At 41.5% G+C, this 19,269-nt stretch overlaps 1 protein-coding gene across 3 annotated transcripts in view; it reads left to right on the plus strand.

Moving 5' to 3' along the window:
• Nucleotides 1-2,190: 2,190 nt before the first annotated feature.
• Nucleotides 2,191-19,269, plus strand: part of ZNF106 (zinc finger protein 106) — a 51,689-nt gene continuing 34,610 nt past the window's right edge. For all 3 annotated transcript variants that reach the window (XM_005903989.3, XM_005903990.3, XM_070378156.1), the window contains exons 1-2: nt 2,191-2,333; nt 14,214-14,299. In XM_005903989.3, coding sequence (XP_005904051.2) covers nt 14,246-14,299 — 54 coding nt within the window. In that variant the 5' untranslated portion in view covers nt 2,191-2,333; nt 14,214-14,245. The remainder of the gene's footprint in view (nt 2,334-14,213; nt 14,300-19,269) is intronic.

Genomic DNA, 19,269 nt, shown 5'->3' on the forward strand with positions numbered 1-19,269 from the left:
CACAAGTACAGAATGGGAATAAATTCTTTAATCCTCCAGAAGCCAATCTGGATTTACATATAGATGGAGGGAGCTGATTACTTTCATTTGAGGCATTGAAGGTCTTGTTAAACAAGCAATGTTAGAAGTTCAATAATTTATCAACTTTAATGTAACTTGGTTTATCTGAGTAGTTTTAGTCACTAAAAGATGATCTGAGGGAATGGTCATGGGCTAAATTTAATGAATATAAATAAATCAAGTACTAATAAGAATATAATTATTGGTGTTAATGGATTATCTGCTTTATGATGCTAAGTTGCTTCAGTCATGTCCGACTTTGTGTGACCCCATGGACAGAAGCCCACCAGGCTCCCCCGGCCTTGGGATTCTCCAGGCAAGAACACGGGAGTGGGTTGCCATTTCCTTCTCCAATGCATGAAAGTGAAAGGGAAGTTGCTCAGTCGTGTCTGACTCTTAGTGACCCCATGGACTGCAGCCTACCAGGCTCCTCCATCCACGGGATTTTCCAGGCAAGAGTACTGGAGTGGGGTGCCATTGCCTTCTCCACTGCTTTATGATAGACAGCACGAATTATCTGCTTTACCGACAGGCACTTGACTTACATTATGTCATTTAATCTCAGCAACACCCTGAGAGATTGCGGTATCTATCTGAATTTTAACTCTGAGGGAAGTAAGTTTCAATAAAACTTGTAATTTTCCCAACATCACAAATTACTAGTACTTAAGGCAATGGCGGCAGAAAGTGAAGAGGAACTCAAAAGCCTCTTGATGAAAGTAAAAGAGGAGAGCAAAGAAGTTGGCTTAAAGCTCAACATTCAGACAACTAAGATCATGGCATTTGGTCCCATCACTTCATGGGAAATAGATGGGGAAACAGTGGAAACAGTGTCAGACTTTATTTTGGGGGGCTCCAAAATCACTGCAGATGGTGACTGCAGCCATGAAATTAAAAGACGCTTACTCCTTGGAAGGAAAGTTATGACCAACCTAGATAGCATATTCAAAAGCAGAGACATTACTTTGCCAACAAAGGTCCGTCTAGTCAAGGCTATGGTTTTTCCAGTGGTCATGTATGGATGTGAGAGTTGGACTGTGAAGAAAGCTGAGCACCAAAAAATTGATACTTTTGAACTGAGTGTTGGAGAAGACTCTTGAGAGTCCCTTGGACTGCAAGGAGATCCAACCAGTCCATTCTAAAGGAGATCAGTCCTGGGTGTTCTTTGGAAGGAATGATGCTAAAGCTGAAACTCCAGTACTCTGGCCACCTCACACGAAGAGTTGACTCATTGGAAAAGACTCTGATGCTGGGAGGAATTGGGGGCAGGAGAAGGGGACGACAGAGGATGAGATGGTTGGATGGCATCACCGACTCGATGGACATGAGTTTGAGTGAACTCCGGGAGTTGGTGATGGACAGGGAGGCCTTGGCATGCTGCAATTCATGGGGTCGCAAAGAGTCGGACACGACTGAGCGACTAAACTGAACTGAACTGAAGGCAATGGCACCGCACTCCAGTACTCTTGCCTGGAAAATCCCATGGACGGAGGAGCCTGGTGCGCTGCAGTCCATGGGGTCGCTAAAAGTCGGACACGACTGAGCGACTTCACTTTCACTTTTCATGCACTGGAGAAGGAAATGGCAACCCACTCCAGGGTTCTTGCCTGGAGAATCCCAGGGACGCGGGAGCCTGCTGGGCTGCCGTCTATGGGGTCGCACAGAGTCGGACACGACTAAAGCGACTTAGCAGCAGCAGCAGCAAGTCAAGATTTGAACTCGGGACTGTCTGTTCTGAAGCTCTTGCATCTTTCAATAAGCTTCAGTAAATTTTACAAGGAAAGAGTGATTGGAAATTTAGCCACAACAGTTGCCACTGCCTAGGAGAACGGTGAGAACTTAGGAAGAGAATAGGAGCAAGAGGGAAGCCTAAAAAAAGCAAAAAGAATGGAAAAGAAAGGAGGGAGGCTGGTTACAGCGTTACAGCAGAGTCCGGTGCAGCGGGATAATTCTTCTGCCGGCTGGTCTGCCTTGTGATCTTCCATTCTTTTGAAGTAAAGTCTCGTTCCTCTGTGTCCGTTGTTCACTCTCGTGTGTTCAAATAAAGCTAGGTTGTTGAGAAAGGCGGACCGCAGCGAGGCGGGGATAAAAGTGAGCGCGACGGAAGCTCTGTGCGCCTGCGCTCTGGCGGCGGCGGCGGCGGAGGTTCCCGGTGGGGAGCGGGTTCGGAGCGGGGCGCCGGACCCAAAGCTGAAGGGGGTGGCTGGGGCGTGAATGGGGTCCCTCGCCGGCGCCTCGGCGGCCTGATGGAGTAAGAGGGGTCGGCTGTGAGTGTGAGTATCAAAGGGCCGGGCGGCGCCGAGGCGTATCGGAACCCCAGGGACCTGGTGGTCTGCCACTGTAGGGAGGCTGTGGGGGTGCAGGAAGCGGCCGGTCTCTGCGCCTGAGGACTGCGGCGCGGGGGCTGCGGGTCGTTCTTGAAGGGGTCGCGCGGGATTACGGGCAGGCGGTGCTTCTGGCCTCGGGATACAGTGTCTCGCGGGGGCGTTCCGGCTCTGCTCCCAGCTCCGGCGGGAAACGTGGCTCCAGAGGCTTGACCTTTCGGGGAGGTCGCTGACTTTCGCCCCCGAGGGCAACAGGGAGCCCATACATAGACCCAGGTACCCCTTAAAGGCCTACGGGCCTCACGCCGCGGACACCTTTCGACCTCTTGTGACAGACAGCTTCTGTTCTTTTTCTTCCTTGGGACTTCTGGTGGGATGCGTCTTAATAGCTACTAATTAAGAAGAGCTTACTGTATGTCAATTTAACATTTAGTCCGAATCTCAGTGCATAATTATGAAGAGGAAATGCTTTGCACGCCACTCCCCCTTCAGTCTGCTCAATTTAATCATCTTTGAGAATCAGATTAAGCCGTCTTGTTGGAAGTTTATTCCCATGGCTTTTAACAATTTGGAACTCCATGGTAGTTAAGGAAAGTTCTCTTAATCTAGCAAATGTCTTTATCCACCATAATGTTTTATATCAGATTTACTCAAGGCAGAATATCTTTTGAACACTTACTAAGAGCCTAATACTATTCTAAGTCCCTTGGAAAATCTTAAAATTTGTTTTGAGCCCTGGTCTCAAGTTAGTGAAACAATAGAAGATAATAATTAGGTTCAGTTAGGTTTTATCTAGCACCTACTACACATGTGCCAGATACACTCAGGTCTGTCACAAAAAATTAATGACATATTATAATGGAAGTTGTGTTTTTTTTGGCGCACATTTCAGATAACGTCACGGAAAGTTTGATGATAATTTGCCTAACCTAGCTGGGGAAGTGGTGAAATTCAAATAGGATGGAAAGGTAATTTTCCCCATGTTACATCAAGTTAGATATTGTTAAGCACTTTTGTTGAGAAGCAGCTATACTACAGTTACAGTTTCTAGAGTTAACTATTTAGTCTAGAAAATGATAGCCTTAATTAAAGGTACTAGATGGTTTTAAAGTGGCTTGGAAGGAGTTAGGAGGTGTAGAGTCTGATCAGGTTAGTTCAAAACCAATTGCTTTGACTAAAAGGAAGATATTTAAAAAGGGAGAACTGTGAATGGTGATTATTGTACGTATATATATGCATAGAATATCTCTGTTAGAATACATAAGAAACAGTGATAAAGTGGAGGTGGCTAGGAAAAAGGAGTGGGAGAGGAATAGTTTTCTCTGTAAGCTTTTTGTTTTATTTTTTTATTGTGAAAACTTTTAAGCATCCAGAAAAGTAGGGAAAATACTATTTTGAACTCCCTGTAAATTGATCACTCAGGTTTTAAAATTCCTTAATAGTTTGCTGTATTTGTTATTTTTATTCCTGATATTTCACCCTAAATACTTTAATATGTGTCTCTAATGAAAAGAAAATTTTTTCTGTGTAACCCTGTATAATAATCACACTGAACAACAGTTTATGTTATCTAATATTTGATCCTTTTTAAAAATTTCCCCAAATTATCCCGTTTTCTTGTTTTTGCAATTTTTGATGTGTCTATGCACTGAGTTTGACTGTTAGATCTCTTGAAGTCTTTTTAAATCTAGAAGTTACTTTTTTTCTCTTCTTTTTTCTTCATGACTCAATGAGAGTAATACAGTTATCCAGATCTCTGATTGATCCTTCAGTTCAGTTCAGTCGCTCAGTCGTGTCCGACTCTTTGCAACCCCATGAATCACAGCACGCCAGGCCGCCCTGTCCATCACCATCTCCCGGAGTTTACTCAAACTCACATCCATGGAGTTGGTGATGCCATCCAGCCATCTCATCCTCTGTCGTCCCCTTCTCCTCTTGCCCCAATCCCTCCGAGCATCAGTCTTCCAATGAGTCAACTCTTCGAGTGAGGTGGCCAAAGTACTGGAGTTTCAGCTTGAGCATCATTCCTTCCAAAGAACACCCAGGACTGATCTCCTTTAGAATGGACTGGTTGGATCTCCTTGCAGTCCAAGGGACTCTCAAGAGTCTTCTCCAACACCACAGTTCAAAAGCATCAATTTTTTGGTGCTCAGCTTTCTTCACAGTCCAACTCTCACATCCATACATGACCACTGGAAAAACCATAGCCTTGACTAGACGGACCTTTGTTGGCAAAGCAATGTCTCTGCTTTTGAATATGCTATTGAGCTTGGTCATAACTTTCCTCCCAAGAAGTAAGCGTCTTTTAATTTCATGGCTGCAGCCACCGTCTGCTGTGATTTTGGAGCCCCCAAAAATAAAGTCAGCACTGTTTGCACTGTTTCCTCATCTATTTCCCATGCAGTGATGGGACTAGATGCCATGATCTTAGTCGTCTGAATGTTGAGCTTTAAGCCTACTTTTTCACTCTCTTTAACTTTCATCAAGAGGCTTTTTAGTTCCTCTTCACTTTCTTTCACTTCTTTCTTTTTTTCTCTTCACTTCACTTTCTTTTTCCTCTTTCACCCATAAGGGTGGTGTGTCTGAGATTATTGATATTTCTCCCGGCAATCTTGATTCCAGCTTGTGCTTCTTCTAGCCCAGCGTTTCTCATGATATATTCTGCATATAAGTTAAATAAGGTGGGTGACAATATACAGCTTTGACGTACTCCTTTTCCTATTTGGAACCAGTTAGACCACTTAGGAGGATATATTATACAGGTATTCTTTTTAGGCTGATACTTTTAAGCTAAGTTTGAGCCTGGAAAATTTTTCAAGCTCTTGGAATACTGTACTTTTGAACAGCAGCTAATTTTTGTCTAAACATATTTTTTACTACATTGCTGAGATTTTGGATATGTCATTGCCTCATTCCAGAATGCATGTGAACTTTTAGTAAACTAAATTTGCAGATACCACTACTTTGTGTGTTCCTGCTAAGTCGATCCAGTGGTATCTGACTCTGTGCAATCCTTTGGACTAGTCAGGCTTCTCTGTCCCTGGGATTCTCTGGGCAAGAATACTAGAGTGGGTAGCCATTCCCTTCTCCAGGGGATCTTCCCAACCCAGGAATCAATCCTGCACCTCTTATTATCTCCTACATTGGCAGGTGGATTCTTCACAACTAGCTCCACTTGGGGAAACCCTTTAAACCACTGCTTTGAAAGTGAAGTCACTCAGTCGTGTCTGACGACTCTTTGCGACCCCATGGACTGTAGCCCACCAGGCTCCTCCGTCCATGGGATTCTCCAGGCAAGAATACTGGAGTGGGTTGCCATTTCCTTCTCCAGGGAATCTTCCCAACCCAGGGATCGAACCCGGGTCTCCCACATTGCAGGCAGACGCTTTAACCTCTGAGCCACCAGGGACGCCTTCTTAAAATATACTAAAATATATGGTGACCTTTTCAGAGACTTAATCATTTTTTAAAATACAAGACAAAGGCATTTAGAAAGCTATTAACATCAATTAAAACTACAAAAGTGAATGCTTTACTGTATTACACATTACACCAATATTGTCGTATGATCATCCATTAACTTAAAAGATTTTGTAAGAAGAATTATGAAAACAATTGCTGTTATAATCATACTTGTATAAAGTGGATGAAAATTATTGAATGAACCGTTAGCAATAAGATGCATGGAGAACAACAAAGCTTTTTGAGAAGAATGGTAAACAATTATCAAGGCTCCCTCAGCTTGCAGTGATTATAATTCATGTTATAGAACTTTAAATTGCTTTGTGGATCTTTTGGGTTGCTTTGAGAGAGAGAGATATATATACATATATATAATATATGTATATATATTACATTATATTATTATATATATATTATATATATAATATATATTATATATGTGTGTGTATATATATATAAATGATGAATACAGGAATGCAAACTTTTTAAATTTTAGTCCCTCAGTCATGTCCAACTCTTTGCAATCCCATGGACTGTAGCCCATCAGCCTCCTGTGCCCATAGAATTTTCCAGGCAAGAATACTGGAGTGGGTTGCCATTTCCTCCTCCAGGGGATCTTCCCCCACCTAGGGGTCAAACCCACATTGCCTCTGTTGGCAGGTGGATTCTTTACCAATGTGCTGCCTGGGAAGCCCAGGTGGGCTGAAAAGAAAACTTTTAAAACTATTAAATAAATGCAACAAGCCACCCAGTTAAACTTTTAAAACAGTGTTTGTATAAGTTATCTTATGACCTACTCTGTTACGTGATGGTAACTTTAGATAGCATTTTTATTACTTTGTTAGAGTTGACGTTTCCCCGTTTTCTTTCTCAGTTATTTTTCCCTCTAGGACATAATACTTCCAAGTTCCAGAACTGACAAGTATTGGAATCTGATCATAGTTCTGATTCTGAGATAAAGAATCAGATTGTGGTCTGTCCTGTCCATTTTCTTGCCCGGTGATAGGCAATCTGAACAGCTTCATTAATAGGATGCTTGACTTTGAATCACTTTTCCTGGGTAACAGCCTTAACTTCCTGTTTTTGTTTTAACCCTGTGTTTTCTAATAAAGAGTGGTTGAGATATATATATATATATATATATATATATATATATATATATATATATCTTTTCCTGCTGTGTGTTGTGTTAGGGTAGATAATATAAGAATGCTAGTAAATTCTTATGAGCTTATGCTCCATCAAATATACTGGATTCAGGAAACCACTAGTCACTTAACCTTGGGAAACAAGAGCCAGCTAGAACTCAGACCTAGTAAATAGGACAGCCTTTGAAAGTTGTGGTTATAGGTTCCTGTGCCCCCAAATACTTCCTGACCTTTCTTGTCAGCTTACTAAAACCCTTCCTTAGCTAGGAGCCTTGAAACTTTCTGGGGAGTCCTACTCAACAAAGTGAGGACTTTTCGGAAGTGCCAGTCACATCTTTGATCTGTAAACTGGCCAACCTAGGGGTAATGGCAGAAACTTGTTCTGTCACAGAACACTGTCTCTCTGTTATTCTGTCTTGATCACCAGAAGTCTGTTAGTTTTCTTTTGGGGTTAATGGGGAGATGCAGAAAGTTATCTGTGGAATTCAGAAAAGGGATTCTAACTTGAGCACCAGTCCCCCTATCCCAAGAGACCAATAATTACACTTTTGATCTTCAGCATTTTACAGTGTAGTATTGTCATTTGGCTTTATATCAAAGTTGAAATATCTTAAGTACTACTGTGCTTAATTGTAACCTATATTTATAGGTATATGAAAAGACAGATTCCTTCCTCATGGTAAGGTCAGGGAGATCAGACATACCCACCATCAAACAACCTGTTATTACTTACACAGCAGGTTTTTTTTAACAGTTAAATGGAATAATGTGAAAATATTTCAGATAAAGTTCTTTGATACTAAATGATGTTTTCCAGCCTTGAGTTTCATAAATATATAGAGGAATAATCTGATACTGATGTTTGAGATGGACTACAGTGTTATGAGATAGTGATTACTTAAAGGCTGACTTGCTTACCAGTTTAAGTCACTTTTGAGTGACTAGTAGAAGGATGGGGAGAGCATGGGGAAGTGCAGAATGGAATGTCTGGAGACTCTAATGCAGTAATAGTTCTGCTCTGCCTTAACAGCTGTATTTCTTTTTATTGATAAGCTATGTAGGTGATTCTAATGAACTGCTTTGATTTAAAACTTGTTCATATATTGGGAGCAGGAGTTAGGGCAGGAAATGTTAGTGAGTATAGCAGTTGGGGGAAGGGAGAAGAATAGAAATAAGTTCACACAGGTTTATCACATTGAAGAGTATATAACAAAAATTTAAAAATTGAAATCTGTCAGGATTTGTTGACTAAATATGAGAAACTGAAAGGAAAGAATCTAATATGTTTTTGCCTATGGGAATGATAATTGTATTAGGATAGTAATCAAGATGTTGAGAAAAGGTAACATAGATCAGATCAGATCAGTCACTCAGTCCTGTCGGACTCTGCGACCCCACGAATCACAGCACGCCAGGCCTCCCTGTCCATCACCAACTCCCGGAGTTCACTCAGACTCACGTCCATCGAGTCAGTGATGCCATCCAGCCATCTCACCCTCTGTCGTCTCCTCCTCCTCCTGCCCCCAATCCCTCCCAGCATCAGAGTCTTTTCCAATGAGTCAACTCTTCACATGAGGTGGCCAAAGTGGATTTTTTTAAATTTTTAAACTTATGACTAAGAAATATTTCAGGTAATTCTCATAATTGGAGAAAATTTGAAAGATTACATAATATATTTAAGTGATATGGGGAAATATAAGGTGGTCCAAGTGAGGACAGCAGTTGTTTATTCACACTTACTTGACCTGTATAATGTAACTTCTCAAGCATTTTGAGATTGCAGAGTTGGATGGTTTCTATTTCCTTGGCTTCTAATCCTTGTTAAGCCCTTTAAAGAGAGCTGCTGCTGCTGCTAAGTCGCTTCAGTCTTGTCCGACTCTGTGAAACCCCATAGATGGCAGCCCACCAGGCTCCGCCATCCCTGGGATTCTCCAAGCAAGAACACTGGAGTGGGTTGCCATTTCCTTCTCCAATGCATGAAAGTGAAAAGAGAAAGTGAAGTTGCTCAGTTGTGTCCGACTCTTTGCGATCCCATGGACTGCAGCCTACCAGGCTCCCCCGTCCCTGGGATTCTCCAGGCAAGAGTCCTGGAGTGGGGTGCCATTGCTTTCTCCACAGTGGTTCCCAAATGGAAGGCTGTGAGTTAATTTCAGTATTTTAGAAACTGTAATGGAAATTATATTTTTATCCAGGTTAGGGATGTGCAAATTAAAATGCTTTTGTCTTTTTAGCTGGAATCATATCAACTCTGGAGAAGACAATGGCAGCCCACTCTAGGACTCTTGGCCTGGAAAATCCCATGGACAGAGGAGCCTGGTAGGCTGCAGTCCATGGGGTCACAGAGTCGGACACGACTGAGTGACTTCACTTTCACTTTTCACTTTCATGCATTGGAGAAGGAAATGGCAACCCACTCCAGTGTTCTTGCCTGGAGAATCCCAGGGATGGCGGAGCCTGGTGGGCTGCCATCTATGGGGTCACACAGAGTCAGACACGACTGAACCGACTTAGCAGCAGCACATCAACTCCGTGTTTTTAAATACAAGGTCCTTCTTAGTAATTAAATACTTTGTTAGCAGTTTACACTTTTTTGCTTCTTTATGAAAGTTGCAATTTTTACAAAAATGAAACTTAATCTATGCAAGTTAGAAACGTGAAGCTCTTAAAAAGGAAAATGAACTGTTGCTTGTGCCAGAAAATTTTTTTCATGGATTTTATTGCTTCCAAGTTTCTGTTTTGCTTTAATGGGTAATAATTTGAAGCAGTATTAAAAACATTTCTGGCTAGATCATCTTTATCACTGTTTATGCAAATCCTAGAACAATGCTTGCTGAACGAAATAACAAAATAGTGCTTGTAAATACTAATTAAAGTTAAAGTAAATGTTAAGAATTAGAAGAATAACTATGATCTTGGGAAACCTATATGCAGGTCAGGAAGCAACAGTTAGAACTGGACATGGAACAATGGACTGGTTCCAAATAGGAAAAGGAGTACGTCAAGGCTGTATATTGTCACCCTGCTTATTTAACTTATATGCAGAGTACATCATGAGAAATGCTGGGCTGGAAGAAGCACAAGCTGGAATCAAGATTGCCGAGAGAAATATCAATAACCTCAGATATGCAGATGATACCACCCTTACGGCAGAAAGTGAAGAGGAACTAAAAAGCCTCTTGATGAAAGTGAAAGAGGAGAGGGAAAAACTGGGCTTAAAGCTCAACATTCAGACGACTAAGATCATGGCATCTGGTCCCATCACTTCACAGGAAATAAATGGGGAAACAGTGTCAGACTTTATTTTTGGGGGCTCCAAAATCACTGCAGGTGGTGATTGCAGCCATGAAATTAAAAGACACTTACTCCTTGGAAGAAAAGTTATGACCAACCTAGATAGCATATTGAAAAGCAGAGACATTACTTTGCCAACAAAGGTCCATCTAGTCAAGGCTGTGGTTTTTCCAGTGGTCATGTATGGATGTGAGAGTTGGACTGTGAAGAAAGCTGAACGCCAAAGAATTGATGCTTTTGAACTGTGGTGTTGGAGAAGACTCTTGAGAGTCCCTTGGACTGCAAGGAGATCCAACCAGTTCATTCTAAAGGAGATCAGTCCTGGGTGTTCTTTGGAAGGAATGATGCTCAAGCTGAAACTCCAGTACTTTGGCCACCTCATGCAAAGAGTTGACTCATTGGAAAAGACTCTGATGCTGGGGGGGATTGGAGGCAGGAGGAAAAGGGGATGACAGAGGATGAGATGGCTGAATGGCATCACCGACTCGATGGATGTGAGTTTGAGTAAACTCCGGGAGATGGTGATGGACAGGGCGGCCTGGCGTGCTGTGATTCATGGGGTTGTAAAGAGTCAGACACAACTGAGCTGCTGAACTGAATTATGCTTTGACACTTAGCACTAGAGTGGTTTGTGTTAATTTTGAGATTTAGGATAAATTAGTAATATTGAAGGCATAAATAGTACTATATCTATCCATGATGGTATATTTCTTTGTTTTAATAGCTAGTTGACATTCAGCTTTCTCAAATGTTCACAATTTTATCCTACGTTTTTGTTTTGATACTTTGTTATTGAGTATAATTATTTCAGACATTCAGTAGTGGTATGGAGTGGGTTGCAATAGAAGGAAACTACTGTGTGTCAAGAGAAGTAGAGGACCTTTAGGCTTCTTTTTCATTGGTTCTTTCACCATGTTGTCTAGGGCGTTACAGATTAAATTAGGGTAGTTTATAACTTCATTACCTCACAGTTTTAAGTCCCATAAGGAACTTAAAGCCCAGAGAGGATGCCAATAACTCTATTAAATAGAGTTTGGTATTGTATGTGTGGAGAGAAAAATAAGTTTGCTTGGGGAGTGGAATTAAATTCTCAGGTAGGGCATCCTTGCAGAGATGCAGGAAGAAAGTATGATAGTGCTGGAGGGTTGTAGAGACCCTTCTGGTCTTAATCCAAACCTCATTATTTATCCAGTTATCTCTGACTCATATTTAATAACCCAAGATAATCCTGTTTGGAACAATTCAGTAAATAATTACGGAATGCCAACAGTATGCCAGACACTGTTTTCAGTGTTAGACCTGTACTAGTGAATTAAGTATACAGTCTTTGTTCTTGTGGAACTTAATTTGTAATTGGGGATACAGAGAAAAAGATGCTTGTTTCAGGTATTTCTTGCTGTTTAACAAGCTATTGTGAAATTCCTGACTTGAAACAGTTATTTTATTGATTCTTACAATTCTTTGGGTTGAAAAGGGCTCATTTGCCTGGTTCTTTAACTGGTCTCACTTGGGATACCTCATTGGCAGCTGGACCTGGAGGGCCCAACATGACTGTCAAATGGCGCTGGTTGTTTGGGTGCTCAGCTGTGCCCTCAGTTTTTTTCCTTTTGGCCTCTCCATGTGTCTGGGTTCTAAGAGGAAGTGTTCCCATTGTGCAAAGGCCGAAGCTGCAGATTTTTTAAGGCCTGACCTCCGAAATTGCATTGTCACTTCCATTGTATTTTATTGGTCAAAACAGGTCACGGAGACGGACTCTACCTTTTGATGGGCAGTGGTGACAAAGTCACATCGCAAAAGAGAATGTGGGGTGGGGAATAATGTTGTGGCCATCTTTGGAAGCTGTCTACCATTGTACTACTGCTGCTGCTGCTGCTGCGTCATTTCAGTTGTGTCAGACTCTGTGCGACCCCATAGACGGCAGCCCACCAGGCTCCCCCATCCCTGGGATTCTCCAGGCAAGAACACTGGAGTGGGTTGCCATTTCCTTCTCCAATGCATGAAAATGAAAACTGAAAGGGAAGTCGCTCGGTCACGTCCAACTCTTTGCCTACCAGGCCTACCAGCCTACCAGGCTCCTCCGTCCATGGGATTTTCTAGGCAAGAGTCCTGGAGTGGGTTGCCATTGCCTTCTCCAATTGTACTACTAAAAAGTAAAAAATTAAGAAGGTTATTAGGGGGATAGAAGAAATGGGGGGCAGGAAGTACACTTCTATAGGAGGACAGGGAAGGCCTCCCCGATAAGGCAACTGTGAGGGAGTGATCCATGAGAACCATAAGTATATCTGAAGGAAGACTATTCCAGGCAGAGAAAACAGGACATATAGAAAGCCACAGGTGGGGAAATCCCTAGTGTGATCAAGGAACAGAAGGAAGGAGGGCAGTGTAACTTGAATGGAGCACTATAGGGAGAGTGATAGGACATGGAGTCAGAGCGTGAGAGAGAAACGGATTTTGCATCCCGTGACAAAGGACTCTGTATTTTCTATAAGTGAGACGGACATCTGTTGGAAGATTCTGAGCAGAGGAGTTAAATGACCTGACTTAAATTTTAAAAGAGTTCCACATAACTTCGTGGCAAATAGATGGGGAAACACTGGAAACAGTTCCTTTATAAATAACAGAGACTTTATTTTGGGGGGCTCCAAAATCACTGCAGATGGTGACTGCAGCCATGAAATTAATAGCTTGCTCCTTGGAAGAAAAGCTATGACCAACCTAGACAGTATATTAAAAAGCAGAGACATTACTTTGCCAGCAAAGGTCCATCTAGTCAAAGCTATGGTTTTTCCAGTAGTCATGTATGGATGTGAGAGTTGGACCATAAAGAAAGCTGAGTGCCGAACAACTGATGCTTTTGAACTGTGGTGTTGGAGAAGACTCCTCAGAGTCCCTTGGACTGCAAGGAGATCAAACCAATTAATCCTAAAGAAAATCAGTCCTGACTGTTCATTGGAAAGTCTGATGCTGAAGCTGAAACTCCAGTCCTTTGGCCATCTGATGCAAAGAACTGACTCATTGGAAAAGCCCCTGATGCTGGGAAGGATTGAAGGCAGGAGGCGAAGGGGACGAGAGAGGATGAGATGGTTGGATGGCATCACCGACTCAGTGAACATGAGTTTGAGCAAACTCCGAGAGTTGATGATGGACAGGGAAGCCTGGTGTGCTGCAGTCCATGGGGTCACAGAGAGTCAGACACGAGTGAGTGACTGAACTGAACTGAAAATCTTTGGTTGCTGATTTGAGAATAGATCATTATGAGGATAGACAAAAGTGAAAATAGAGAGTCAGGTCATCCATGCTGTCCTCCAGGGAATCTTCCCAATCCAGGGATGAAACCCAGGTCTCCCACATTGCAGGCAGATACTTTACCATCTGAGCCACCAGGGAAGCCCAAGAATACTGGAGTGGGTAGCCTATCCCTTCTTCAGGGGAACTTCCCAACCCAGGAGCTGAACTGGGGTCTCCTGCATTGCAGGCAGTTTCTTTACCAGCTGAGCTACCAGGGAAGCCCTAAGTGATCTAACTTAAATTTTAAAATCCCATTCTGAGAATCTTTGATTCCTGCTTTGAGAATGGATCGTGAGAGTATAGACAAGAGTGGAAATAGGGAGTCAGGTCAGTGGACTGGTGCCATGGGAGGTGATGAATGTGCTGAGCTGTGAGGAGTGGCTAGATTTTGGATGTACTTCAAGATGGGACCGGCAGGATTGGGTGAATATGGGATGAGAAGGTGGGATCCAGGATGGCTCCCAAAGTTTTTGCCCTGGGGTCCTGTAGCATTGTAATTTTCATCTACCAAGATGGGTAGACTGGAGTAGGAGCAGGGTGGAGGTGAGGGAGATGCAGGACTTGTATTTTGGGCTATGTTAAGATGAAACTCAAGACATCTGGGAAGAAAATGTTACTAAATGTTACTTCCTCATTGCAGGTGTGACGTTGAGTGCTTCAGATCTGGTCACTATGGTACGAGAACGAAAATGCATATTGTGCCACATTGTGTACAGCTCAAAAAAGGTAATCATAGAAGAGAGAGAATCTGAGGCTTTTATGACTGATCATTTTTTCAGAGACACCATGTGGAATTTATAGATGAGTAAATGCTTTTAACAACATCTCGTTTATGCTTCTTTCCTAAACCTTAGTCTTATTTCACTGGTTTCTTTCTCTACTGCCTTATGAAGACAGTAACTATATTATTAAACCTCTACATGGAATTTGAAGATACTCAACAGTATGATAAAGAGAAATTCATCTAGTAACCAGTTACAGAGAAAATACATTAAAATTCATGCTGAGATTGTAACAGCTTTCTGATTAGCTAAGGGAATGGCATGGATTTGTAGCCTGTGAGTTCTCTGCCTGTGCTTGTGGGAAGCACAGCACAGCAGCAGTGGTTCTAACTATATCGTCAGACATCCACAAGGTGGGGATGTTGCTCAAAGAAAAACACTGTTTTAAAAACTAAAAGAATTTACCTGTGCTTTAAGGAAATTGTCTGCAATTTGTCTCATATTTTGCCGCCCCCCGCCACCCCCTGCCTCTTGTTTTGCTTTCCAAGAATTCATCTAGCTTAAATACTGAAGAACTTTCCCTCTATGCTTTTAAGATGTTCTTGATTGCCATTGGATATACAGAGAACTAGGAAAGTTATCATGAGTGAGGTTAGCCAGGCAAGTCTGAGTGAAAGATGTTTGGGAGTGAAATGGCTTACAAGAAATGGAGAAGAGGCATTTTAGGTGGAAGAAAAATACAAAGATTCAGCGGTAGAATGGAGTATAACAGCTCTAGGAATAGGTAAAAAGGCTTATCTGACTAAAACAGTTTCATCCTGGAAATAATAGGACTACAATTTAATTTATAAATTAAGTGAAGATAGTTGATAAACAGTGTTGATTGCCCCACTGAGAAGTTTGATTGTGATCCATTTAGTAGGCTGGGTGAAGAATTTTTTTCTTTTTCCCTATTTAGGATTTCAATTAGTGTTGGGAAAATCAGCTGAGATTTTTAAATCATGTTTAGTAATATACTTGCTCCCTTTACAAATGTAAAAGAACTGCTTTTCTAATTTTAAAAATTTAGACCAGGTTTACTCAAATTTTCAATGAATAAAAAATTTTTATGCCTACTTCACTTCATGGCAAATAGATGGGGAAACAGTTGAAACAGTGGCTGACTTTATTTTTCTGGGTCCAAAATCACTGCAGATGGTGATTGCAGCCAGGAAATTAAAAGACACTTACTCCTTGAAAGGCAAGTTATGACCAACCTAGACAGCATATTAAAAAGGAGAGACATTACTTTGCCAACAAAGGTCCATCTAGTCAAGGCTATGGTTTTTCCAGTAGTCATGTATGGATGTGAGAGTTGGACTACAGAGAAAGCTGAGTGCCGAAGAATTGATGCTTTTGAACTGTGGTGTTGGAGAAGACTCCTGAGAGTCCCCTGAACTACAAGGAGATCCAAGCAGTCCATCCTAAAGATCAGTCCTGAGTGTTCATTGGAAGGACTGATGTTGAAGCTGAAACTCCCAATACTTTGGCCACCTGATGCAAAGAGCTGACTCATTTGAAAATACCCTGATGCTGGGAAAGATTGAGGGCAGGAGGAGAAGGGCACAACAGAGGATAAGATGGTTGGATGGCATCACCGACTCAATGAACATGGGTTTGGGTAGACTCTGGGAGTTGGTGATGGGAGGCCTGGCGTGCTGTGGTTCATGGGGTCACAGAAAGTTGGACACGACTGAGCAACTGAACTGACTGACTGATGCCTACTTTTAGATTAGAGGGAGAAGGGAAGATGAGAAGATGTGAGATGGATAGGCAGCTACTCAGAGGTGTGGTGTCAGGCTTGTGTGGAGTCTGTGGCCTATCTTGTTATATCTCACAACTTTTCTATTTTAAGTCTTTTTGGCATTTCTTCTACTCTGGATTAAAACATGTTTTGTCTCTTCATATTTTTCCATGGGTCATAATAAATAAGAGCTGAGTAGTTAAATCTCCTGCCTTAGGGAAAGCCAACAGTAGTTTTTTTAAGCAAGGGAATGGCATGATTTAAATGTTAAGATATTTAAATGTTAAGAAGTTAATGGGTAAACTGAAAGGGATAAACTCAGAGAGATTAAGAACAACTTATGTTGATGTACTTTCCTCTAGTTTCCCAAACTATTATAGTATTACCATGGTTGCTCCAGGTGGCTCAGTGATAAGAATCAGCCTGCCAATGCAGGAGACACAGGTTCGATCCCTGGGTTGGGAAGATCCCCTGGAGGAAGAAATGGCAACCCACTCTAGTATTCTGAGCGGAAAATACCAGACAGAGAAGCCTGGCGGGCTACAGTCCATAGGGTTGCAAAAGAGTCAGACTTAGCACCCACACACACATGATTGCTCCAAATACACTCAGGAGGAGAAAAGAATCTAGGGTTACTGTATGTTACATCCCTGAGTATCCAGATGTTTCTTAGCTTATGAAAGTCTGAGAAGCCCCGGAATTTAAAAATATTTTTGTGTTACTCATGTTTTCCAAATTTGTTCAACCCAAAATCCCAGCCCCCGACTTCCTCCTCCTTTTAAAAACATACACTGATAAGAGGAACTAAATAGAAGCTTGGTACATCTGCAGGTATGCATTTGGAGCTGTGTCTGTAGGTATTTCCCAGTTATTTTGAAAACTCAAGTTGTCTCATTATTTGCATTCTTTGCTTGGAGCAGGATGGGCGAGGATTTCACATGTAAATTCAGAAACAGATTATTGAAGTATTCTAGACAATCAAAAGTTACGTTAAGGACCTCCCTGGCCTCCAGTGGTTGAGACTCTGTGGTTCCACTGCAGAGGGCAGGGGTTCCATCCCTGATCAGTGAACTAAGATCCCATAAGCCATGTGTCATAGCCAAAAAAAACACGTCTCCTTAAAACTAGTTTTGAATGATAACATGTTTTATTACTGAAATAGAATATAGAATTGGTTTTTACATCAGTGAGAATAACCCATTTCAATTAATACTCTTTTGGTTAGGAATGGTTTCATTGCAAGAAACAGACCCACTTAAATATCGCTCAAGAAACAGACCCACTTAAATATCGCTCAAGAAAAGGAGATTTGTCTTATGTTTAGTCTAAGGAAAAATTGAACAAGAGAAAACAGAAACTGAACAGCAAGAAGCATAGGGATTAGAGCAGATGTTGTATATTGTTCTTGGATTTGTTCATTCTCTATCCTGTCACTAAATCCACTCAGTTTGCAGCTCTTTAATTGTTCATTCTGGTTAATGGCAGTCAGTTGTAGCTAGCATGTAATGGCCAATCTTGTGTAAAAGTATCCCCTCTGGATAAAGCATTTGTAGCGATAGGAAGGGAATGGTGATCGTCTTCAATAAGATTGCCATTTAAAGGAAGTGTTTTGAATCACAACACTGTATATCACTGTATATAGATAACTTACAGAATAGTTGTACATTTTTCACAAATGAACTGTATATAATAAAAATATCTCAATGCACTAGGTGGCATGATCTTTGAAACATTGGCTTTGTTGTCATATCTGCCAGAGTTTGACTCCTAGTTTCACCACTTGATAATCTGACTCTGCAAGGGCACGGCTGAATATTTTCACATTTATCCTTTTAATGCCTAGCTTTGTACTTAACACCTGAGAAGCACTTGATAAATATTTGGTGAATAAACAAGTTAGCTTCTCTGTATCCTTGTGTCGTTATGACGTTAATAATCCTACCTTAGCAGTGTTTTGTGGTTCAAGTGAAAAAATGTTTGAGACACTTAGCACAGGGCAGAGTTAATAGTAATATTCAACCTCTATGTGTGTATTAGTCACTCAGACATGTCCGGCTCTTTGGGACCCCATGGACTCAAGCCCACCAGCCTCCTCTGTCCGTGGAATTCTCTGGGCAGGAATACTGTGAAAAGTGAAGTAAAGTCACTCAGTCGTGTCTGACTCTTTGTGACCCCATGGATACTAGGCTCCTCCGTCCTGGAAGGAATACTGTAGTGGGTTACAATTCCCTTCTCCAGGGGATCTTTGTGACCCAGGGATCAAACCCAGGTCTTGCACACTGCAGGAGGATTCTTTACCATCTGAGCCAGTTTTATATTTGTAAACAGCCATTCTCTAATTATGACATACTGGCTATATATATATTTTGTGTGACAGAGAGACCGACATTTACAACTTTGAGTTTTTTGAGGTGTGTGAGTGTGTGTGTCACACTTGCACATTTAAATGGAAACTCTTGGCATAGATTTTGTTTCCTTCCCAGTGGGATGGGGATGGGGGGAGGAATCTAGTACATTCTCAAACTTTTCATTGGAACCAAACACATCAGTTGTTGTAGGCAAGGGAGTGGGTAGTGAAAATGAAGCCATGATAGAACTGCTGTGTTCAAGGCATTTTTAAAATCTTGATCTACCATAGGAAAATTCCCTTATGTCTGTAACTTCTGTCTAGAATTGATGTATCCATCTGTTCATTCAGCTGATATTAATAACTGTATGTCAGGCCCTGGCCAAGACATGGATAAGAATTGTACCATACTCTTGTGAAACTGTCAGTTGAGTGGGGAAAGAGAGTATGAAGAAAAGTAGCCAAGTAGTTGAGAAGTTATGTGATTTCAGGCATTTTTGTTGTTGTTTTTTTAATAAACTTAAGTAAATACTTTGTAAGGGATAGAATTCTACCTATTTGTTTATTATTTAGTCTTTTGCCTCCTAAATACAATAAACTTTCTAACCTTTTTGGAAAGCCACTTAAATAGGTCTTTTAAAATTATTGCTTTATTTAAAAATAAAATATGTCAAAAACAGGCTAAAGAGTTACTTAATAAGGAACTGTTTTCAGTATTGAATTGTGAATAGAAACCACAAACAGCACTTTAACACAAGGAGCTTGAGCCCTGATTGTTGATTGAATAGGACAGAGAAATTTTTTTCTCCAAAGCAGTCCCCCTTAGTTTAATCTGCTTTCTTTA

The sequence above is a fragment of the Bos mutus genome, chromosome 10, assembly GCF_027580195.1.
Source record: "Bos mutus isolate GX-2022 chromosome 10, NWIPB_WYAK_1.1, whole genome shotgun sequence".
Lineage (NCBI taxonomy): Eukaryota > Metazoa > Chordata > Mammalia > Artiodactyla > Bovidae > Bos > Bos mutus.